The sequence below is a fragment of the Lampris incognitus genome, chromosome 11 (assembly GCF_029633865.1).
Source record: "Lampris incognitus isolate fLamInc1 chromosome 11, fLamInc1.hap2, whole genome shotgun sequence".
Classification (NCBI taxonomy): domain Eukaryota; kingdom Metazoa; phylum Chordata; class Actinopteri; order Lampriformes; family Lampridae; genus Lampris; species Lampris incognitus.
The window spans coordinates 27,785,296-27,811,406 of record NC_079221.1 but is presented as its reverse complement, the minus strand read 5'-3'; the positions used below and the strand labels follow the sequence as shown (position 1 = coordinate 27,811,406).

General features: G+C 43.4%; 1 protein-coding gene across 1 annotated transcript in view; it reads left to right on the top strand.

The window, feature by feature from the left end:
- The first annotated feature begins 17,052 nt into the window (after positions 1-17,052).
- Positions 17,053-26,111, top strand: part of mphosph8 (M-phase phosphoprotein 8) — a 54,722-nt gene continuing 45,663 nt past the window's right edge. Inside the window, exons 1-2 of the mRNA XM_056289420.1 lie at positions 17,053-17,392; positions 21,353-21,514. Of these exons, the coding sequence (XP_056145395.1) occupies positions 17,291-17,392; positions 21,353-21,514 (264 nt within the window). The 5' untranslated portion in view covers positions 17,053-17,290. The remainder of the gene's footprint in view (positions 17,393-21,352; positions 21,515-26,111) is intronic.

Genomic DNA, 26,111 nt, shown 5'->3' with positions numbered 1-26,111 from the left:
TTGGATTTTGGCCAACGTAAGATTGTGCTGTTCGGCGAGCAGGTAGCCTACTTCGACCCCAACAATCAACCCAGGGTGCATGTCGCGAGGATAGCCCGCACTACTGTTTTGGAGCCTGAACAGGAGTACATAGTACCAGGAAACGTACATTTCCGCGGACATGTACAGGGAAGCGTGATGATGAGTCCCACCAAAGGCTTCGTGGAGAAGCACCACGTGCTGGTGGCACGGGCCCTGGTTGAGGCTGGGTCCATGAAGCACATCCCCATCAGAATGTACAACCCTGGGAACACTGCTGTCACCATAAGGAAGGGGGCGGTGGCAGGACTCCTTCAATCGGCAGAGGCAGTACAAAACCCTACCACTGACATCGAGCATGATCCACCCACTATGGAGCTTCCCAGGATACCTGACCATCTCCAAACCCTGTATGCTCAGAGTTCAAATGAGCTCAACCTTGAGGAGCGATGTCAGCTAGGTCAGCTGTTGCAGTGCTACGGGGATGTTTTCTCCAGAGGACCCACCGACTTCGGCCGTACCAGCTTGGTCCAACATGACATCGAAACCCGGCCTGGCGCTCTAGTGAAACAACAGCCCCGACGAATGGCCACAGAAAAACAACAAGATGCTGACCAGCAGATACAGCAAGGCCTCGAGGCTGGTTTCACACGCCACAACCGTTAGTAGTGCAAGACTACTTTAGTAAGTGGGTGGAGGCATATCCCTTGCCAGATCAGCAGGCTGTGACGGTGGCCGCGGTGTTTACCTCTGAGTGGGTGTGTTGGTATGGAGCGCCATACACCCTCCACAGCAACGAAGGCCCAAATTTTGAATCTGAGGTTTTTTCAGAAGATGTGTGGGACTCTTGGTATCGAGAAGACCCGTACCACACCCTTCAGGCCACAGTCTGATGGCCAGGTTGAACGGTTTAATGCCACGCTTCAAAAGATCTTGGCCACCACAGCAGAGCGTTGCCATTGGGGCTGGGACCTCATGCTTCCCTATGCGGTCATGGCCTACAGAGCGACACAACACAGCTCGACTGGGTTCACTCCTAACATGATGCTGTGTGGAAAGGAAGTGACGGAACCCATTGACCTCGTCGCCGGCCTGCCTCCAGACTCGGACAGTGCAGAGGACGCTCCGCAGTATGTCACTCAGCTTCGCCAGCGACTACAACTCTCTCATCAGATCGCTAGGGAGGCCCTCGGTCAAGCTGTCACACGGGCGAAGAAACAGTACGACAAGGCTATCTGCCACACCGCATACAGCATAGGTGATGCTGTCTGGTATCTGGTTAAAGGGAAGCAAAGAGTTCAAAACAAAGTGAGGAAGTTCCTGCCTTCATATGATGGGCCATACTTCATTGTGGGACAACTGGATGACCTGGTGTGTCGCATTCAGAAAGGGCACAGGACAAAGGCAACGGTGGAACACCACGACAAGTTGAAACGCTTCAGGTCCCGCACTCCGATGGATAACAGCTGGGCCTTCAAACACGCACAAGTCTGGAACCCAGTTGAGGTCCCTCCTCCTGACATGGACACTGACATCGTCGACTCTGACCCAGGGTTGTCCAGCCTGTTCTCTGACGCAGCGGGTGGAGAGCCTGACAGCCAGCAACTAACCGAACTGGTCGTTGATGATCTTTCCAGTCCGGCCCCTCCTTCACCAGCTTCTCTCCACATGGATGTGCTCCCCCCAAGCAGTGGGGAAGTTCATGCCAGTGGGGGTAGTGCATTGCCGCGGAGTCAAGAAGGGACTGTTTCAGATTGTGGGTTGAGACAAACACCTACGAGGCCTAACAGGAGTAGGAGGGCTCCTAACAAATATGGAGAGTGGGTGGCTCATTGAACTGAATTGTTGAGAAAAAAAGAAATCAGTGTTGCTTGCACGCACACAAGGGGAAAAAATGCTTGCGATGACTTGTCATCATTTTGTTGTGCGTGTTTGCACTGTTGTTCAGTTATTATTGACGTTCTATTTAGGAGGAAACGTAAACAGTTGAGTATTAATACCTGGTGAAAAATGTTGTGAGTTGAAAGGTGAAACAGAAATGTTGGTCAGATATTTGCACTTATAATTCCGGTTAGAATTGAGAAGTGTCTTATTTTTTGGTGTTTCTGTTGAATGCCAGGATAGTTGAGTTATATAGTATGCAATGACCTGTTTGTGATCACATTAGGTGTGATCTGTTTCATTGGTTGACTAACATGCCTCCCTTACAGAGTACCCAAAGAATCAGTACAGAGAAAGCAAATGCACTACCCACCACCACTAACAGACTTACACCCAAAGGGAGATGCACAGGGATGCAGAACGATTCCTATGGCCTAATGGACTGTTCAAATGGACTGTTACTCCGTCTACCTCTCTGCATGGTACCTTGGAAGAGACAAAAAGGGGAAACAAGGACAATTGAAGTGTATCTATATGGCTCTGTGATCTGTCTAAGAAATGTATGATAGATAACTGTATCTGTGTTGGAGTGGAATTATGTGTAATGCCATCCATAGTGGGGGTAGTGTTGGTAAATAAGGGTTTACCGCTTTAAGAGCAAGATCTGGGGTCGGACTCTGATTGGTTGGTAGGGAGGGGGGAATGAGGAAGTTGTTGTTGTGTGGCGCGAACGGTATTGGGAGCTCCGCGCAAGTGAAAGAACATATTATTACTAAGAACTGTGATATATTGGACCTATGTCAACGTTTTGTGCAGCTGTGAAGAAGGATTAAATGTGTTTCCAAAGAGAGAAGATGGTGTCCTCGCCATTTTCAGACGAAGTGAACTATTGTACTGTGTTGGGTTGTACTCCGGAGTTTAGCTAGCTAGCACCAGGCAGTGACGGACAGCGCCAGCGAACTTCGGCCCTGGATCCGAAATAAATTCGGTTCCCCTGTAGCTTCCGGCGAAGGTAGTCAGAAGACGGAGACAGGAAAAGTAACAATGCTTTTTCCGATTAACCACACTGATAGAGACTACTCTAGCTTTCCATTTAAACTTGAACATGACGTATTTACATATTTAGGAATCAAAGTCACCCATACAATGGGGAGGTTATATAACCATAACTTCAAGACACTAATAGAACGAACAAAACAAGTTTTTAAAAAGGGGTCAATGCTACCAACTCCATTAGCGGGCCGCATTAATATAGTTAAAATGACAGTCTTACCCAGATTTCTTTATCTTTTTCAAATGATTCCCATATTCATACAAGACAACTTTTCAACAATTAGATAGATTAATTTCATCATTCATCTGGAACAATTCAAACCCCAGGACGAAGAAAATATACTTGGAGGTCCCTAAGGAGACAGGGGGATTAGGCTTGCCTAACTTTATTTGTTACTACTGGGCTGCGAACATTGTAAAACTTTTACACTGGACATTTACATATAAGAATCAACAGGGTACAGATTGGGTTCACATGGAACTCTTATCCAATCCTTTACCGATGTTCACCTCTCTACTACCACATAATCGTAACATACAAATAACAAATCCGGTGGTTAAAGCTTCACTTAGGATATGGCTACAGTTTAGGAGGCATTTTGGATTAAAGCATGCTAGCGGTCTTTTTCCAGTAGCAAATAATCAATTCTTCTCGTCATCTTTGTTAGATAACACATTTCAACACTGGCATAGAAATGGACTGGTGTTTTTCTGTGATCTATTTAAAGATGGAACATTCACCTCATTTGAAACACTTACCAAAGACCATAACATACCCAGATCCCATTTTTTTAGATACCTTCAAATCCGTAGTTTTGCCAAGAAAGTGTTACCCTAATTTCCGTATCTGCCACCCAGAAGCCAATTAGATGTTATTCTAGAGATGGATCCCTTTGGGAAAAAACGGGTCTCTATAATTTACACACTGATACAGGGAACAGATATCCTGGGACAAAACAAAAACTGCACGGGAGAGAGATTTAGGTGTAGAGCTTTCTGAAGAGGCATGGCGGGACAGCTTAACTCGTATACATACGTCCTCATTGTATATACGACATGGGTTAATTCAGTTTAAGGTGCTTCACCGTCTTCACTACTCGGGGGACAAGCTTGCCAGAATCTTTCCCACCACAGACCCTGGCTGTCCGAGGTGCAGCCATAGTCCAGCCTCGGTGGGACACATGTTCTGGGCATGCCCCTCCCTCAACAGTTATTGGGGACAGATATTTAATGTATTCTCACATATCTGTAAACAGACCATAACCCCTGATTTTCACACAGCCATCTTTGGCATACCGCCCCCTAACTGTAAGGTCACAACTTTGCAGCTCATTACTAGCATGTAGACTTATCCTATTTAACTGGAAGTCGAATAAAGCTCCATAATTTTTTGCAGTGGTTGAGGGAGGTGCTGTCCTTTCTACCTTTAGAAAAGCTCCGATATAAAATATGTAAAACCCGCAAAAACTTTACTTTGACCTGGAGTCCTTTCATAGACTTTATTGAAGGTTTTCCCTTTTATTGAATGTACTTTTTATTTACCTGGTTGTAACGACAATACAACCAGGTAATACAACTTTATATCGTCTTCAAAAATATGGTTATTATGTGGAATTGGAATAAGAAATCCCTGCATAGTCCTTTTTTTCTTTTTCTTTTTTTCTTTTTTGAGCGTTGGGGGGGGGGGGAGGATTCCTACACGTTTCTTTTCGTTGTTGTTGTTGTTCGTGTGTCTTGTATACCTGTTCCAAAAAAATTTGAAAATTGGAAAATAAAGTTTTAAAAAAAGGAAAAGATGCCATTGTTGTGGATCAGGCACACAATCCAAAGCCATGAACAATCCATCAATGTCATTGCAGAAACAGAGGTTTCCAGGCTGTGCAAAGAAGTTTGTCAAATGTTCTTGACGGTTCCAGAAGATAGACATTTTTGTATCTGGTGGCAGCAAACCCCCATCCTTGCAATCTTGAACCAAGTAGTTCTGCTTTAGGTTTTGACAAATCTAAATCCCTGACGAGGTCATTCAATTCTGGCTGTGTTATCAGATGAAGATAACCAGGCATAAAGGGTTCAATATCTGGATCAGTGTTGTCATCATGTGGCACTGGTCTCATGGCTGAAGGCAGATTGGGATATTCAACAGATTTCATGTTTTTAGTAAGGAAGCCAGATACATCGGTCAGACAGAAGTAACAGTCCATCACGCGATCCTTCTGTTGTCGCCATATCATTGGGACTGCAAATGGCATTGATGTCCGAGTACCTCTGAGCCAAGCTACTTATGTGTTCATTTTGTGTACTTACTTTGTAGTACCTTCAATTTTATAACTGCAGTGTTTACTGTGTTTGTATATTTCAGTTTCACCTTTTGGCAAGTAAACATCATAAACTTCACTCCGTCTCCTGAAATGATTGATTGCCGAAGAGTTTAGCTGACTGGATAGTTGGATTATTAATCAGATCCTCCGAGACCAGTACAACTCTTTTCTTCATCTTGAGTGGAGTTTAGCTTTGTGCTTAGTCTGCGGTTCTTACGCCCTCACGAGAACACTAAAGGGAGAGTTGCGTCAGGAAGGGCATCCGGCGTAAAGTCTTCGCCAAATCAAATGTGCGGATCATAAATAAGATTTCCATACCAAATCGGCCGAGGCAAGAGTTAAAGGGAAGGTTTACAAGATGGTTGTGAGACCAGCTATGTTATATGGTTTGGAGACAGTGGCACTGATGAAAAGACAGGAGGCGGAGCTGGAAGTGGCAGAGTTGAAGATGATAAGATTTTCATTGGGAGTGACGAAGAAGGACAGGATTAGGAACGATTATATTAGAGGGACCGCTGAAGTTGGACGGTTTGGAGACAAAGCAAGAGAGGCAAGATTGAGATGGCTTGGACATGTGTGGAGGAGAGATGCTGGGTATATTGGGAGAAGGACGCTGAATATGGAGCTGTCAGGGAAGAGGAAAAGAAAGCAAAAGAGGAGGTTTATGGATGTGGTGAGGGAAGACATGCAGGTGGCTGGTGTGACAGAGGAAGAGGCAGAGGACAGAAAGAAATGGAAACGGATGATCCGCTGTGGCGACCCCTAACGGGAGCAGTCGAAAGTATTAGTAGAAATCATCGAGCTTGAATCAATCCTGGAATGTGACCATTAAATCAGTCCCAACTAAAACAACACGGTGGCCCAGTGGTTAGCACTGTTGCCTCACAGCAAGAAGGTCCTGGGTTCGAACCCCAGGCTGTCCCAGGTCCTTTCTGTGTGGAGTTTGCATGTTCTCCCTGTGTCTGCGTGGGTTTTCTCCAGGTGCCCGTTTCCTCCCACCATCAAAGATGCATGTTAGGGTTGATACTCCTGCCTGTGCCCCTGACGAAGGAAATAGGGAAGGTAGGGGGGGACTGGAGTTGATCCCTGGGCACTACACTGCGGCTGCCCACTGCTCCTAGCAAAGGATGAGTTAAATGCAGAAGACGAATTTTGTTTTATGTATGTACAATGACAAATATATATATATACACTACCGTTCAAAAGTTTGGGATCACCCAAACAATTTTGTGTTTTCCATGAAAAGTCACACTTATTCACCACCATATGTTGTGAAATGAATAGAAAATAGAGTCAAGACATTGACAAGGTTAGAAATAATGATTTGTATTTGAAATAAGATTTTTTTTACATCAAACTTTGCTTTCGTCAAAGAATCCTCCATTTGCAGCAATTACAGCATTGCAGACCTTTGGCATTCTAGCTGTTAATTTGTTGAGGTAATCTGGAGAAATTGCACCCCACGCTTCCAGAAGCAGCTCCCACAAGTTGGATTGGTTGGATGGGCACTTCTTGCGTACCATACGGTCAAGCTGCTCCCACAACAGCTCAATGGGGTTCAGATCTGGTGACTGCGCTGGCCGCTCCATTACCGATAGAATACCAGCTGCCTGCTTCTGCTCTAAATAGTTCTTGCACAATTTGGAGGTGTGTTTAGGGTCATTGTCCTGTTGTAGGATGAAATTGGCTCCAATCAAGCGCTGTCCACTGGGTATGGCATGGCATTGCAAAATGGAGTGATAGCCTTCCTTATTCAGAATCCCTTTTACCCTGTACAAATCTCCCACCTTACCAGCACCAAAGCAACCCCAGACCATCACATTACCTCCACCATGCTTAACAGATGGCGTCAGGCATTCTTCCAGCATCTTTTCATTTGTTCTGCGTCTCACAAACGTTCTTCTTTGTGATCCAAACACCTCAAACTTGGATTCATCCGTCCACAACACTTTTTTCCAGTCTTCCTCTGTCCAATGTCTGTGTTCTTTTGCCCATCTTAATCTTTTTCTTTTATTGGTCAGTCTCAGATATGGCTTTTTCTTTGCCACTCTGCCCTGAAGCCCAGAATCCCGCAGCCGCCTCTTCACTGTAGATGTTGACACTGGTGTTTTGCGGGTACTATTTAATGAAGATGCCAGTTGGGGACCTGTGAGGCGTCTGTTTCTCAAACTAGAGACTCTAATGTACTTATCTTCTTGCTCAGTTGTGCAACGCGGCCTCCCACTTCTTTTTCTACTCTGGTTAGAGCCTGTTTGTGCTGTCCTCTGAAGGGAGTAGTATACACCGGTGTAGGAAATCTTCAATTTCTTAGCAATTTCTCACATGGAATAGCCTTCATTTCTAAGAACAAGAATAGACTGTCGAGTTTCAGATGAAAGTTATCTTTTTCTGGCCATTTTGAGCGTTTAATTGACCCCACAAATGTGATGCTCCAGAAACTCAATCTGCTCAAAGGAAGGTCAGTTTTGTAGCTTCTGTAACGAGCTAAACTGTTTTCAGATGTGTGAACATGATTGCACAAGGGTTTTCTAATCATCAATTAGCCTTCTGAGCCAATGAGCAAACACATTGTACCATTAGAACACTGGAGTGATAGTTGCTTGAAATGGGCCTCTATACACCTATGTAGATATTGCACCAAAAACCAGACATTTGCAGCTAGAATAGTCATTTACCACATTAGCAATGTATAGAGTGTATTTCTTTAAAGTTAAGACTAGTTTAAAGTTATCTTCATTGAACAGTACAGTGCTTTTCCTTCAAAAATATGGACATTTCAATGTGATCCCAAACTTTTGAACGGTAGTGTATATATATATATATATATATATATAGAGAGAGAGAGAGAGAGAGAGAGACAGACAGACAGACAGACAGACAGTGTGTGTGTGTGTGTGTGTCTTTTAACTTGAAAATAATTTCAAACAAACTTTCAAATAAAACCTGTCAAACATTCAAACCCATCTCAAACCAGGTCTCACCCTTCACTAGTCAGGCTCGTTGTCAAAATTGCAATTCTGGCACATAAATTGCCTTGCCAGGGGAGCGCTCTTCATGAGCCCACTATTTGCCTATCACGCATTGGACCCAAGTCTCTCTGGAACGGATGTTCGTGTAGCAGAAGTAAAAAGTACCCGCATGTTAATACGCTGAGGTTCGTCAAAATATTATGTTATTGTTCCCAAGGGAGTCCTGTTCTAACGCCCTTTAATTATAATGTAACGTGCATGGATAACTAGACACGTTGGTCCTTGACTAATGGGTCGGACCCTTTAGTCGACTGGTTAACGTTGTCGCTTGCGGAGTGGGAAAAACGAGTTCGCGTCCCGGCTGTGGCAGTTCCCGGACTGCCCCCCGAATTTGCTACATTGGTGTCAGAAGTGGGATGGTGAGGCCGTGAGGTCTTCGGAAGTGCGTGCGCCCAGAGGCGCGAGGGAGCTGAAGCGCGGGGACGCGCTTCCCGAAGGCGGGGGGTATTGTAACGTCCATGGATAAGTAGACACGTTGGTCCTTGACTAACGGGTCGGTCGACTTGTTAATGTTGTCGCTTGGGGAGTGGGAGAGACGGGTTCGCGTCCCGGCTGTGGCGGTTCCCGGGCTGCCCCCCGAATTCTCTACAATAGAAACGCCCTCTTATGGTGTTAGTTGGCAGTGGCTGTAATCGCTAAACGTCACTCGTGCCTTTTCTCGCGATCGGTGACGAGAGTGGGCGAGAGCGCCGGTCTGCGAGGGGATAAAGAAGTCTCTGTGAATGTTCTCATTCATCCAGGTCATGGTTATCCAAAGGAATTGAATCAAGTACAACTGGACATATATACCAAGTCCAGTCCAGTTGCACTTGATTCAATTCCTTTGGATAAAGAAGTGAGTTTGGAGAAATGCGTTGGCTTTGTTGAAAAGGTAATGCCAAAAGTTTCAAGTAACGTTCATACCAATTTGTGGAATAATTCCCGGGCTGTCAACTCGACATTCTGCGACGGGATGATGTTTGCCTGTTTCATGAGCAGCAGAAGAATCCGACACGGAGTTTTGTGTAACGCTAGCGAATTAAGTAGCATAGTAAGCTATACCGTGCATTCGTTAGCAGAGTGAATGGACAATAGGCCGCCCATTAGCTAACAAAGCTAACCAAGAGGAATCATACAACGTTTTCAACGAGGAAATGCTGAGGAAAACTAGATAGCACTCTTGAGCTACCAGGCCACTCAGAGTTCCTCTGGCCACGTTGGAATAAAGGACGCAGGAGGCTCGTCTCTCTTGTTCCGCGAGGGTTTCGTCAGCATGCACGGCTATGGATGCCTCACTCCAATAGACGCTGACTAACGGACGCAATAGAAACCGCACGTGAACCCATACATCCTGACAAGTCATTTGCTGCTGCGCAGCACACAGACCAAAGACGAGGGGCCACATTCGCAAATGGCTCCACACAAATAAGGCACAGGCACTCATCATCTGATGAAGAGGCATCTGGAATTTTTCTTTTTATACCTGCCGTGTTTTTCTTTGGTGATTTTGGTGTTTTAGATTTGGTTCCCCTGCATTTATTTTTGAACAGATTCATTCTACCTTGTGCCTGCCTTTCAGCCACAAGTGCCTCCTTCATTGGTGTGTCAATTTTTCTTGTTTTGTTTTGTTTTGTTTTTTCCGGTTGGCAGGCTAGTTTTCTTGGACCAGCTTTTGCTTATGGCCAAATGCCATCTGGAGTTGATTGGTGGGTGGAGCTGACATGACGAGGTGAGGTGGTGCTAATGGGCAGGGCTGGGTTAGTGCTGGTGCTGGGGCCTGGAAGTGCTGGGTTCGTGCGGGGGCCGGGAAGGGCTGGGTCCTGAAAGGGGCGATCTGAGACATAGGATGGTGCAAATTTTGTCTCCAAGAACACATCCCTGTTGTAAGGTTGCACCCCTGTCACCCGAAAGCCAGCCTGAATACTCAGTGGGGTTGCAGCCAGAGGATATGCAATTGTCACAATCCCAGGGATGTCATAGATTGTGATTATTTTCCCTGGGTTGCTCCTCATCCAAGAATCAGACATTGAGATTATGTGCCTCTTCAGTGGCCCATAAATGGTTCTGTCCAAAGGTTGCAGCCTATGTGAGCAGTGGGGTGGGAAGGAGAGCATAATAATTTTCTTTGGCAAAATTTAATCCATCTATGTAAAGATGGGAGCTGTGGTTTTCCAGAAGGAGGAAGCATGGCTTTTCCTTTGAACGCGTGTTCAACAAAATGATTGAGGAAATCCACAAAGTGTGTTTCCTTCATCCAGCCAAAAGGGTTTGCACCTCCTTTGCTGCCAGATGGTCCATGGTTGGGGAAGTGATCGCAGCAGTTCACCCAAGGGAATATGAAGTAGGGGGGAATATTGTTCCCTGTTGCTGAGATTGCACATGCTAGCATCACAAGGGCAGTGTTTCCCAACCCAGTCCTCAAGGAACACCTATCCTGCAGATTTTCTTTGCAACCCTGAATAGATACCTGTTTGTAGTTATTCAACCAATCAGCAATGAATTATGTCAGCCGTTGCACACCTTGCATAATTAAGTGCTGTGAGATGAGTGGTTGAGTAAGTACAAGCAGGGCTACCTATGCAGGGTTACAATTAAAATCTGCAGGGTAGGTGTTCCTTGAGGACTGGGTTGAGAAATGCTGCACTAGGGTACCCCCTTCGCCAGATGTCAGTGACCCTACTTGTTTAAACCTACGTCTGCCCATCAATCAGTCTGGTTTCTGCACAGTCATCACACTAGTTTCATCCATATTCCAGATGTCCCATGGTCCCAGGGAATGCCAGCCTAACACTTTCTCCATATTGTCAAAGAAAGCCTTGACATTCTCTTTGTTAAAGGCACTTGCCCTGGCAAGGCTATTTGGGTCATTCTATGAAACGTGTGCCATTTGGGTCCGTAACGTTTGATGAGATGCATAAGGCACAAAATTGTTCCAAAATTTGCTTCCAAGCCTTAAAGCTGTTAATTAAAGTATTCTTGTCAACATGATATATCAGAAAATACTATTCTTAAAGAGTAAAATACTATTTTTTAATCATTTTCCATTAGTACATGGCCATTTTCACATGTCCATATTGACCAACATAACATTTGCATCTAAAATATCTTCAAATAAATGTTATATTTTTATCAAACCTTTCTTATTTTCAGGAGTATATGCATGTCTCTGTTTACATCAGATATAATAATTTGTTGCATATTTGAAATACTGATGCTTTTATTCACATTTTGAATGGTCAGTATTTGTTTAGTTTAATACAAACATATATTTGTAGCATGCTGTTGTATTAATAAAGCCTAATTTTGATATATATTTTGGATCTTGTATCATTAACTCATGCCTACATTTACAGTATATCCAGAATCAACAAAAGTTTCTAATGTTGGATGAAGTCTAAAACCAACAGATCACAGTGAGACAATTATTCCATACCACCCTGTCACAGTGAACCACTCCGTCACAGGGTAATTTTGTAAAAAAATAATGAAAAGGGAGTGAAATACTCCATAAATTAATGTTGAATAACATTCTTGTTTTGGGGACTAATCAAATAAAAGTAACCTTTATTTGAAATGTTAAAGTGAATTAGTATTTTTTGTACAAACAGTGAGGTCATTGACATGTCGAATTCATATTTCAAGATTAAGTATCTAAAAATGAAAGAAATAATTAAATTATATACTAAATATTGATGGTTTCCAAAAAAGGACATTTTACTAGTAGGGAAACATTAGATTTTTAACATTTATTTCAGGCCTGTTACTCAAATGGTGTACATAATTGTCCGTGACGGGGTGGTACAAGAATGGCTCCCATGTCTGAATAAAAAGGAACATATTAATAAGGCTTTTATGCCTGAGGTGGGAAAATTTGTTTTTTTTTTGGAGGATTAATATGTCTTTAATGTTGTAGGAAAAAAAAGTTGTTCTTGATAAAAATTGCAAAGTGGAAATGGCACCTGTTTCATAGAATGACCCAGTTGCCTCTGGCTTTCTGAGAGAGTATAGGGTACCACTTAGGTGAATCGGCCATACTAAATTGTCCTTGGGTATGAAAGTGTGTGTGTGTGTGTGTGTGTGTGTGTGTGTGTGTGTGTGTGTGTGTGTGTGTGTGTGTGTGTGTGTGTGTGTGTGTGTGTGTGTGCGCGCGCGCGCGTGCGCGCGCGTGTCTACCCTGTGATGGCCTGGCAGCCTGTCCAGGGTGTCTCCCTACCCGCCGCCCAATGACTGGAATGATGCTGGAATAGGCTCCAGCATCTCAGCGACCCTATATGGATGGATGGATTTAAACCATCCGCTACTGGCCTTTTCTTTTTCTACCCAGGCTGGTAGAAACTGCAGCTCTTGTGCCACTGCAAATTCATATGCTAGCTTTTTCACCTCAGTTGGCGACAAACCAAAATAGATTTCAGCTGATCTCATAAGGTACTGCTCAAGCTGGAGCTCCAAGTCTGGGCTAAAAACCTGCTGTGGATATTTATACCCAACCACTGTAGCTGGGATGGCTGTCTAACTTTCTATTTCAGCTGCCGTGAATGTCTTAGTGTATCAAGCCAGCGTACCATAGTTAATGTTATAATCCTTTGCTGTACTCCTGATTGATTTATTTGCCAGCTTCACTTGTCTCACTGCCCTTAGCATCACTTCAGGTGGCGTTCTGCCATTTTCTGTTTTTCTTTCATAATCAAGTTGCATTTTCTTGACCATCTCTTCTCCTCTCCTTACCTGCCTACCTTCCTTCCTTTCTTTAAAAACACATTCACAAAATTCAAAATTACATTGAAATTCAAAATTGCAAAATTACATCTGTGTCTATGTATACTGGCAACTTGTCTCAATGATTTTGGAGCAAGTTGTCACATGTGATAACTTACCCCAAAATCACTGAGACAAGTAAATGATAATAATAATGGATTACATTTGGTATATACTAGCGCTTACCCCAAACTGCCATTTTTGCTAATGTTTAATTTGCTATATCTTAAAGTTAGCTTAAAGCAGGACATTAGCAAAGGTATAACGAGACACTTTATTCTCTCCTCTACCAAGCACAAATGTATAGTTGTGAAGATTTTTAACTAGAAGATTATTGCAAAAAAAAAAGTCAAGTTAAATTTTTTCATTTAGAATGTGAAAAATCATAAATCAGTGGTCACCTCCGTTAAGAGCAGAGGTGGCAAAAGTACACACATTCTTTACTCAAGTAGAAGTACAGATACTTGTGTAAAAATAAAGTCTAGTAAAAGTAGAAGTACTGACTCAACTTCTTTACTCAAGTTGAAAGTAAAAAGTACAGGCTCTGAAATGCACTTAAAGTATAAAAGTAAAAAGTACAGGCTCGGCCATTTCACCATGTCACCTTTACTTTTAGCCAAAGTTACATTATCGTTGTGTTTTAATTTAGTTGAAGGCACAGATTAATTTGAAACGTCTGGCCTGAAAATAGTCCTTGGAGAAAAGATAATTTTTTGAATTCAAATGTCCATGTCTTCCATCAAGGCACCTTGAATATTAGCCAGAGAAGTAGATCATTTTATGATAGGTCTATCCCCTGAAAATATGAAAAAAAAACATGCGACAACACCGGTATAGTCCTTTCCCCCCCAAATCGTTGAGCTCCACTATCTTTTTTTTTCAAAAAACTTTTATTTACAACAAACAGGTATACAATTGTCATACAGAGCAAAAACCGAAACAAAACAACCCCCTCCCCCCAAAAAAACAAAAAAATTTACAGACAAGGGGAGTTCAAAGTCCACTCGTTTTAAGTCCTCTCGGAGTTCAAATAAAATGTACTTTCTTTAAAATATCAAAAGTTTTTACAGCTTTTTGTTTTTCACATTTTCAGTTAAGGTGCCATACTGCTGGAGTTCAACAACAAATCGATGAAAGGGTTTGGAGTCAGACCATTTAGATTTGTGGATGTGGAATTTACCAAGAATAATCAAAAGCTGAATTATATAGGTAATATTGCTGTCCAGCCCATAAAACACAAAATATAACATCACATCAAATACATTAATCTGTACATTAGTACCAATTTTTCCATTTATAAAGTCTTGCATATCAATCCAAAATACCTTTGAATGGGTAAAAAAACATTACAAAAAACACAAGTATATTCCATATTTAGCTTAAATCTTTCCAAGACTTCTTTAGCGGGGTAAATTCGATGTAAGATCTTAAAGGATTCTGTCATGTCCCTGCCTCGTCAGGCCACCCCCACTACCTCACCTAGCTCATCTGGTTCATCGATCTCACCTGGAGCTCTCCAGAGCTCACACCTGACCGGCATCTCCAATCAGGCCAATCAGCCCATCTCGGCCAGGATAAGAAGCCGGTCTGCTCTGCAAAGAATGCCAGATCGTTGAACCACTAAAAGTGTGTAAGACGACTCTAGCGCAAGCTTAAACCCTTTGTAACCAAGCCTAACCCCTGTTCCCTGTGCCTCTGGTTTGACCTCCCTGCCACTGCCTGGACCACGCCTGTACGAGTACTACGACCATGCCAAGCCCACCGCCTGTACGAGAACCATGACCCTGCTAAGCCCACCGCCTGTCCGAGAGCCCTAACCCCTGTTCCCTCTGCCTCTAGTTTGACCTCCCTGCCATTGCCTGGACCACGCCTGTATTAGTACCACGACCCTGCCAAGCCCACCGCCTGTACGAGAACCACGCCCCTGCTAAGCCCACCGCCTGTCTGAGAGCCCTGTTCCTGCCTAACCCTGCAAAACAATAAACGTGCCCCTTTGGCTTTCCCCCCTTTCTGTATCACGTTCTGCTTTTGGGCCCTACATCTGGTCGCCCTGAGAGATACTTCTTTCACTTTGTTATTAATACAATAATTGTTTAGGATACAACAAGCTTTTTTTCCACTGTAAATCCCTCATAATAGAAGACCAAAAGTCTTGCTGCAGGAGGTGCAATAGTCCAAAGTGTTGCTGATGTGTCTGTTACTGCATGTTTTATTGCGAATATCAATATCGCCAATAAAGATTTGCCTTCTGTAAGGTTATAACACTTAAAAAGCTGAAGAGAACCCATGGGAATTGCATCAAAAATAATAGCATATTCTTTGGGTGTGATTGGTGTCTTACATTTTTGAAGAAATTCTGAATATGACAGTAGCTCACCATTTCTATTTCTCAATTGACCAACTAGTAAAACTCCATCGTCATACCATGAGTGATAAAACAGGAATTTATTTTTGTATAAAATGTCATTATTCCAGATAAAGTGCCTATGAGGAGTGAAATTGTGCTTATATACTGTAGCGAATTCAGGGGACAACGCAACCACAGGAACTGCCGCGGCCGGGTCGCGAACTCGTATCGCCCGCACCGCAGGAGACATCGCTCACCGCTCGACTAAAGGGTCAGACTCACTAGCCAGCGGCCAGCGTGTCTACTTATCCATGCACGTTACAATACCAATAACCATGCTAAAAGAGCTTGTCTATAGAAGTTAGCTAATGTAATTGGGATTTTGTCAACAGAAAAAATACATTTTAACAAAAAAAATCAATGCCACCAGTAGAATTAAATAAATGTGCAGGAAAAGCATACCAGATAGTGTTGGGATTCTTTCAAAATTCCATAAACCACTTAATCTTAAAAGTATTGTAACGTGCATGGATAAGTAGACAGGTTAGCCCTTGGCTAACGGGTTGGAGCCTTTAGTCGAACGGTATGCGATGTCTGCCGCGGTGCGGGAGATACGGATGTGGGTATGTGTCCTGCTCCCAGCACTAGCGCCATCTCTGGTCGGTCGGGCGCCTGTTCGAGGGGGAGAGGGAACTGGGGGGAATAGCGGGATCCTCCCACGCGCTACGGTGTACTGGAGGAGACGCCATAGTCTGCAGCCCTCTCGGGATCGGCAGAGGGGGTGGAGCAGCGACCGGGACAGCTCGGAATAGCGGGGTAATCGGCCGAATTCAATTGGGGAGAAAAAAGGGAATATTTTTTTTAACCTTTGAGTAGCCCCCTCTAATGGTGAAAATATTAGCGACGTGACAATTTACCCATGTGACAAGAAGCCCCGGTCTCCCCTATATGTAAATGTGAGCAGCCTGTCTGCCAGCACCTGACAAAGCAGGCCCAGGCATGCCTAAAACAACAGTTGCATAGCACCTACACTGAATGCATGCCCAGGCATGATTGGACTGACAAAACAGCTTGCTTTGTGGTCAATATACCAATAGACTTGAAATATTACGGGAAATTACAAAATTAGGTTATATCTACAAAACGGTATGTGATATGAAAATTGTATGGTGATTTTCGTGATCAGCAACCCAAATTCCATAAAATACACCCAAAAGTGTTCAGGAAGCAAAATCTTCGTTGTCCAGTAAACAGTAAAGAAAAACTCAGTGCCTCATTTACCCCCCCCCCCCACACACACACACAACTAATTTGTTAGATCGGAATATCTGAAAAGTTAGTATTTTTGGTGTGCATTTGTAATGTGTACGCAGTTTGTTTACAATTTGAAGTAATATGTATGCAGCTTGGGGAAGACATGCGATTCTCTAGTCTAGTTCCAAAAAGAAAAGGACATTGATACGCACTCAAGGCAAATAACTAATCACATTTTCCCAGCCGTGCCCGCGCTTTCTCTGTCGGCGCAGAGGGGGTTCTAGATTATTCTAATTACACCTGGACTACTGTTGACATCGACTCCGTCCTGCTCTCCTGCTCGGTCTGAAACCGGATTATCTGTGAGCTGATGGAGCCTCCCCTGTGATTTGGACAACCCGCCCAGTCCCTCCACCATCTTTATTTTGTTTTGTTTTTTTACTTTGCTAGTGTTTGTGCGACGTAGTGGCCGTTGTTTTGCAGCGGGCGGGAGCTGTGGAGTCCCGAGCTGCAGCAGGCTGCGGTCAATAGCCTGCTCGAACGTGCACCGCTGCGGTTTAGCTGGCGCGGCCTTCACTGACGTAGACGGCGCGAATTAACTGCTATCAAGAGAAATAAGCGAATTACGCGAAGCCGCCGCCTGAAGAAAAGGAGCTATGGAGACGGAGGTTGACAAGGTCGAGCCTCAAGACAGCGAACAAGACGAGGAGGAAGATGTGTACGAGGTGGAGAGGATTATTGACATGCGAGTGGAGGAGGTAAATGCTAAGCTAACTTGGCTGCATCGGCAAACATGGCCGTCTCACGACGTTTTTGCATCCGCGACAGTGCACTTATTTAGCCAAGCGAGCCCTCGGCGACACGTCGTGGTTGCCTTATAAGAACGTAATCGGTGTTTCGGTGCCAGTTGTGACATTAACTTGTCATTTGTTTCAGTCGCAGAGCGGGAACGGCCAGACGCTGTCCCTCCTCATGCACAACTTTCCCCGTGATGTCCGTCCGCTTCTCCCCTGCGGAGGCCAAGGACGGACGGTTGGCGAGCTTGCAGATAATTTATTCGCGTCGGTCTTTGCTCAAGCACAAGTGTCACATATGGAGTTGTTTCACCATGCATCACCACGCACAGTGGCTCGGTGTTAAGCAACAGTTGATATTACGCCAGTTACGCTTTGCCGCCGCGTTGTTTAAAACGCACCTTCTGACCAATTTGCCTTAAACGCCTCTTCTCTTTCAGGCTGATGTAAACCGTGACCAACGCTGTTTAAAGGTCCGAATCAAACTGCTCTAACGTCCAATTGCAGATTTAACCAGGCAGCCTTACTATGTGTGCGGCTAAAGTCTTAGCTTGTTGATTAACTTTTGTTAAATTTGTCCTAAAATTTATTTTTTTCCAGCGTCGCTCCCTCGCTATGTAGCTAAATGAACAGTATATTAATGGGGAAAAAACTACGTTTAAGTGAGATGCTTGATTTGGTTTAAAGCCACAGGAAATTCAAATGAGCAGTTTCAAATCAAACATCAATCTCTATACTGTGGTATTTTCAGTACTCTCATTTTTAGCTGGCTTGTACAGGGCTTTAGGTACATGTTGGCAAACAGTATTTCAAATATGCAGGCCTATTCATCACTGGGCATCGATTGCTTCAAACTTTCTCTCAGAGACAATTCATAGACTTCAGGGTGGTAGAAAGTCACCCACAACTACACGATGGAAGTCGCCTACGAGTGGGTTTTAATGTAGGCTCTATAATTAATTAAGGGTGGCATGATTCATTAAGGCGTGCACTTGTTAATCCATGGGATCTGAAACAAGTGCTCGTTTCTGTTAACAGCGGCATGGGCAGTGTGTACCCTTGTCTCTCTGTAGAGAACGGCACATAGATAAACTGAATGTATTTGTATTGATGATTTGTATGAATCTTGAAATAGATCAACATTGTGTGCTGAGATATAGAAGAGACCCATTTTCGTCATAGAGGGGCACAAGTTTGGCATCAGTTACCGATTTATCGGCTCAAGTTGTCCCCTTTTATATCACAGATGATTAACCCAGCTGGGTTATGCAGCTTGAGGAGGTATGGCATCTTTTAAGTCAAGAATATCGATTAACAATACGGGGAATGGGAAGTGTGCAGGAGAGAGCATACCCCTTGAGGAGGTAAAGGTGGGAAAGTGTTGGAGACCACCATCTCACACACTATTGAACTTGTCATATCTGGTGTATTGTAGTCATGCTCTGCTTCAAGCATGTGCTACATTTACACTTTAATGTTAACCAGAACACAAGCAATTCACGTGAGCATGCCATATACAGCGGGGTTTTTTTTAGGCCTCTAGGACTCCCAGTTTCCTGTTGTTCTTTGTTTTCCCCTCCGTTACTCCCTGTGTGTTTGTAATGTCCTGATCTTGAATACTCTTATAAGGTGGGATGCAAACGCATGTATTAGCGCATGTGAACATACACACAGACAAATAATGCTTTAAAATATAAAAGGATTTTGAGGGAACACTAAAGTACCTTCAAAATAAAGTCAAAGAAGGTTGAATCCGTTCATCTGGATACGACGTTTATTGACAGATACGTTTCACACTCATCTAAGTGATGTCTTCAGTCTAAACTGAATAGTTAGTTGCATAACGACCAAAACAACGACCAATTTCATATGCAACTATAGGCATGACCATAGCGTTTCAACGGCTATAGTACACATGGCCATTGAATCTCTAGCTAATGGTCACACCCATATTTGCATATGAAACTGGTCGTTGGTTTTGGTCGTTATGCAACTGTATTGTTTATAAGGGTGGGGATACCTGCAGATAGTTTAGACTAAAGAGGTCACTTAGGTGAGTGATGAAATGTATGTCAATAAACGTAGCCAGATGAACCAATTCAACCTTTGATTTTCTTACCCGGATTATGCATGAAAACACTTCGAAACAGGGCCATGTACAGTAAGCTCTGAGGTGGCCTTTCATGAAGGGTTCATAAACCCTAATGGTACTTCCAAGCCTGCATACTCTGGACCCCTCCGTGGCAGATAATTGAGTAGTACCACTACTCTGACCTAATGGACGACTAGTTTTTAGTTTGCTGTTGCATTATGTTTTGGGTGCATGCTTTTCTTTTTATTTATAGGCAGCAAAAAAAAAGTAGCAAACACTAACGGTGACAATGGACATTGGCTAATGGCTACAAGTTTGTGTGAGTTGTCTTGTCTGTTAACATTGCTAGTCTATGGTGCCTCCCCCCATAGTGATAGAGGAGAGAATTGAGATTGGTGAAACCAGATGATAGAAGGAAAATACCATCCCTGCTGTCAGTATGCCAGAGACATAGCCATTAAATGAATGTATGTGTTCGTCTTTCTGTGTGGCCTGTATTTGGATGTGGGCTGATGGCAAATAAAGCTTCAGTCACTAGCTAAATAAACATGCTACACGTGCTGTGAGTCCAGTATGAAGTGAGCATAAGAGAAATTGCACTCTGCCAGAAATGTTAGTTGTCAGTTCAGTTTAGGAATGACTACAACTTCTACAGCAGGTTTTACTGATGGCATGTCATATTTTTCAGAAACTGAAAGGAAGAGTGGAATAAGGCGAGGAAAAATGTTGACCCAACAAATTGTTGCATTATAGCGATTCTTTTTTTTTTCCCATAAATTTATTTCTGATTTTTCCGTTTTTTCTCCCAATTTAGTGGCCAATCGATCCCTATTTTAATTCAAACACCCACCCTCGTACTGCATGCGTTCGCCAACTGCATCTCTCCGGCCGGCAGTCTCGAAGGAGACGTCTCCCCACTTTCGTGACAAGGCGACTCCAGGCCGAACCACTGTTTTTTCTGACACACAGAGACGCATTCACGTGACAAACACAAGCCGATTCCGCCCCCCTCCCGAAGACAGCATTGCCAATGATTGCTGCTTCATCGAGTCCGGCCATAGTCGGATTTGACGAGACCGGGGCGCGAACCCCAGTCCCCAGTGGGCAACTGCATCGACACAAAGCCGATGCTTAGACCGCTACACCACCGCGGACCCTCATTATAGCCATTCTGTTCGTGTTTCGTGTGGTTTCATATTCCTAGTAAATTTAGACCTTTAAATGGGAATATCTGTCAGCATAAGAAGTCCCACATCTCCCCCCCTCTTTCTGATGAGTGAAACAGAGAAATGCGCACCCCCAGTTCAGTGATTGATTATGAGGGAGTGACACTGGAGGAGCTGCCCCGTGTCTTAAAGTTGACCTTGAGAATGGGTGGTTTACTGTGTCTTTGTGCTGAATAGACTTTGGTACAACATGCCGACTTCTCTCAATTGCCTATATGAATACACATATCTTAAATGGTTTTGCAGAACACTTTATTTGATGACATATTAGGATTCATTAATTTCACATGCTGTGTCACACTTTTTCATTCATTGTAATTGCTACCTCAGAAGTCCTAGCCACATGCTGTAACTGTGATCAGGTTGGGGAATTATCACCTGCCAAATGCAGGTAAATTATGACTAGCTGGCAGGTTGGTCTAGCAGCCACAAACTGGTAATAGGTACTTTGCTGCTCTGCTTGTGAAAGTAGGTTTCGAAATTGTGAACCCAATGTTTAATCTCTCAGATGGAGGCTGTGATGTCCTGCCCTGAATATGATGCTTAAGCTTGATCAATATATTTAAGTGTCAGATCATGGCCTTGTTGTCTTCTCTCTGCTTACAGGGTGAGATGCTCTACAGAGTGCGCTGGAAAAATTACTGCTCTGATGATGACACCTGGGAACCAGAAGCCCACTTGGAGGATTGTCGCGAAGTCCTCTTGGCTTATAAAAAGTTGGTGGCAGAGGTCAAGGTCAAGAAAGACGCTGAAGCTAAGAAGAGCATGGTAGGTCTACAGATAGGTCACCATTATAAAACACTACTGGTATAATCAGAACCTGTGTATATATTTAAGGAGCACTTAGTAGAATAAAACTTGATACTCATTTGATCAGAGATTATTCTTGTTCAGCAGCCATTGTTTCTGTTCATCTCTAGTGTACTTGTTTATATATATATATATTTTTTTTAATTGAGTTGACTCCTGACACTCCAGTGTGGACCCTACTCTTGCTCACATAGATTTCCTCAAGGTGCTTACTCTTCTACAGCCCCAAGAGTTCTCCAAAATTTCCTTTGGTGTCTGTGATACAGTGCCATTGCTTCAAAAAAATCATTCTCTGCTGGCTGACTGCTGATCAAGCATTACCGTAGCAAGCCCAAGAGAACACGAAGGTCCCCTATCTTTATTTGTTGCATTAAGGCTTTTATTGTTTCTATTTCCTGTATAAACGGAAATATATTTATTTTGTTGTATTTGGATGTACATCAGCATGAAAAAATTGACAAACTTCTAACATTGAACATAACTGTTTACAGAGAAATGAGGCTTGTTTTCAAAACAATACCTTTTTGACTCACGCTAGCTTAAATGGTATGGAAAGCAAGCTATTGTTGGTTCCGCTCATGTGATCCTTCAGTATGTTAGAAGGATTGGAAAGCATGACATTTACGTTCAATGGATCTTGATTTTTTTTTTTTTTTTATTAGATTTTTTCCCCCCTTTTTTCTCCCCAATTATACTTGGCCAATCACCCCACTCTTCCAAGCCATCCCGGTCGCTGCTCCACCCCCTCTGCCGATCCGGGGAGGGCTGCAGACTACCATATGCCTCGTCCGATACATGTGGAGTCACCAGCCACTTCTTTTCACCTGACAGTGAAGAGTTTCACCAGGGGGACATAGCGCATGGGAGGATCATGCTATTCCCCCCAGTTCCCCCTCCCCCTCGAACAGGCACCCTGACTGACCAGAGGAGGCGCTAGTGCAGCGACCAGGACACATACCCATATCCGGCTTCCCACCCACAGACACAGCCAATTGTGTCTGTAGGGACGCCTGACCAAGCCGGAGGTAACACGGGGATTCGAACTGATGATCCCTGTGTTGGTAGGCAACAGAATAGACCATTACACCACCTGAACGCTGCTGATCTTGATATATTTTTGATTTTTGTTATTATTCCACCTGTTACATTGGTTTTAGTTGGATTTTAAGACATATCATTATCAATTAGTGTAGTCCTTCCTCCGACCGGGTATGCTGCACTGCGTAAGCATGTAACTGAAAAAGAAAGATTTAGCGACATTTGATTTGCTACCTACAGTGCAGAAGGATGGAAAAACTTAAAAAAAAAAAGTCAACAAAGGTTTATCTATTAAGCAGGTAAATCTATTAAGAAACTCAGGCGTTTGTCACTTGACATTGTTTTTTCCGTTAAGTGTATGTAATGTAACCTATATCTTTCTGCCTTATTTCTTCTATACATTGATGTATACCCTTCCTCCTCTCCCGCTGTCTCTGGACATGCCTTCACTCGCTCCTTCTCCTTCGCCCAACAACAAGTATTTATTAAGATACTTTTTTAAAATATTAAAATTGTAAACTATTTGAGTTGTTAACTATATTTTTCCGAGCTTAAGCAATCATGGTCACAGCCTAATGTCCTAATGAAATGAAAAATGCCCTTAAAGGTGTTGCTATTGTAATATTTATTGTGAGCTTGTTAATGTAGCTATTTTCAAGATTATAAATGTAGCAAATTAGGGATGCTCAGACATTGGTACAGGATATCGCAGCAATACCAGATTAAGAAAGTGTAATTATCTGATTTTCCCCAAGACTAAAAATTGGATAAGGAAAACAAACACGTAACATGTCATGGCTCATGGATGCTTGTTTTCTTTGATGGTGAGAAAAAACAGATACAGCCTCAATCATTTTGCCCATTGAGCCCAGACCCCAGGTCAAAGTCTGCACGGTTCACGGTAATGGATTGGATTTGTACTCGGTATTGGCCGGTACTTAAAAGATCCTTACAAGGAATCGGCAGGGAAAAGGTGTTGTTGGTGCATCCCTAAAAATAATGCATACAGTAGGTCTATATCAACACAGTTAAATTTTATGAAGCTTGGTCCGCGGTGGCGTAGCGGTCTAAGCATCGGCTTGGTGTCGATGCAGTTGCCCACTGGGGACTGGGGTTCGCGCCCCTGTCTCGTCAGATCCGACTATGGCCGGACTCGACGAAGCAGCAATCATTGGCAACGCTGTCTTCGGGAGGGGGGCGGAGTCGGCTTGTGTTCGTCATGTGAATGCGTCTCTGTGTGTGTCGGAAAAACAGTGGTTCGGCCTGGAGTCGCCTTGTCACGAAAGTGGGGAGGCGCTTTCCTTCGAGACTGCCGGCCGGAGAGATGCAATTGGCGAACGCATGCAATACGAGGGTGGGTGTTTGAATTAAAATAGGGATCAATTGGCCACTAAATTGGGAGAAAAAAAAGGGAAAAATCAGAAATAAATTTATAAAAAAAAAAAAAAATTTATGAAGCCATGTATTGTTTTGAATCAACATTAGCTTTCCACACCATTAAAGCTGGCGTGACTCAACATTTTTTTTTATCAATTAGTAACAACGAATTAAATGGCAAACTAATCAAACAAATTGCGTTAAAAAGATCAGTTCTTACATTACACTTTGTACACTATATAACATGCATAGTTTATCTATTGTTAAAGTTTAACTGTACATATTTCTCCATAAACCTCTTTTTTTTTCTTTTGCTAATGTGCTTCTGATGCAAAGGTTTCCTTTTAACCCCCCGGGTTCTACTGGAAATAGAAATAATAGGTGCGGTCCAAAGTATTCACACCCCTTCACTTTCCTCACATTTTGTTATGTTACAGCCTTATTCCAAAATGGATTAAATTCCTTTTTTTTCCTCATCAATCTACACACAATACCCCATAATGACAAAGTGAAAAAAGTTTTGTTGAAACTTTTGCAAATTTATTAAAAATAAAAAACTGAAAGATTGTATGTACATAAGTATTCACACCCTTTGCTATTGACACTCAAAATTGAGCTCAGCTTAATCCTGTTTCCACTGATCATCCTTGAGATGTTTCTGCATCTTGATTGGAGTCCACCTGTAGTAAATTCAATTGATTGGACATGATTTGGAAAGGCACACACCTGTTTATCTAAGGTCCCACTGTTGACAGTGCATGTCAGAGCAGAAACCAAGCCATGAAGTCAAAGGAATTGTCTGTGGACCTCCGAGACAGGATTGTATCGAGGCACAGATCTGGGGAAGGGTACAAAAAAACGTCTACAGCTTTGAAGGTCCTGAAGAGAACAGTGGTCTCCATCATTCGTAAATGAAAAAAGTTTGGATCCACCAGGACTCTTCCTAGAGCTGGCCGCCCAGCCAAACTGAGCAATCGGGGGAGAAGGGCCTTGGTCAGGGAGGTGACCAAGAACCTGATGGTCACTCTGACAGAGCTCCAGCGTTCCTCTGTGGAGATGGGAGAACCTTCCAGAAGGACAACCATCTCTGCAGCACTCCACCAATCAGGCCTTTATGGTAGAGTGGCCAGACGGAAGCCTCTGCTCAGTAAAAGGCACATGACAGCCCGCTTGGAGTTTGCCAGAAAGCACCTAAAGGACTCTCAGACCATGAGAAACAAGATTCTCTGGTCTGATGAAACCAAGATTGAACTCTTTTGCCTGAATGCCAAATGTTACGTCTGGAGGAAACCAGGCACCTCTCATCACCTTGCTAATACCATCTCTACAGTGAAGCATGGTGGTGGCAGCATCATGCTGTGGGGATGTTCTTCAGCGGCAGGAACTGGAACACTAGTCAGGATCGAGGGAAAGATTAACGGAGCAAAGTACAGAGAGATCCTTGATGAAAACCTGCTCCAGAGCACTCAGGACCTCAGACTGGGGCGAAGGTTTACCTTTCAACACGACAACGACCCTAAGCACACAGCCAAGACAACGAAGGAGTGGCTTCGGGACAGGTCTGTGAATGTCCTTGAGTGGCCCAGCCAGAGCCCAGACTTGAACCCCATTGAACATCTCTGGAAAGACCTGCAAATAGCTGTCCAGCGACGCTCCCCATCTAACCTTACAGAGCTCGAGAGGATCTGCAGAGAAGAATGGGAGAAATACCCCAAATATAGGTGTGCCAAGCTTGTAGCTTCATACCCAAGAAGACTTGAGGCTGTAATCGCTGCCAAGGGTGCCTCAACCAAGTACTGAGTAAAGGGTGTGAATACTTATGTATATGCAATATTTCAGTTTTTTGTTTTTAATAAATTTGCAAAAATTTCTACAAAACCTTTTTCGCTTTGTCATTATGGGGTATTGTATGTAGATTGATGAGAAAAAAAGGAATTTAATCCATTTTGGAATAAGGCTGTAACATAACAAAATGTGGGGAAAGTGAAGGGGTGTGAATACTTTCCGGATGCACTGTATATTGTGTAGCAGCAAGGACAGGGAAAACCAATTACATGTGGTGCCAATGGCAGGTATTGTGTTGAATCCCTGTTAGTTGATGATCAAACAATGGCAAGTGTAGACAAGGATGACATGAAAT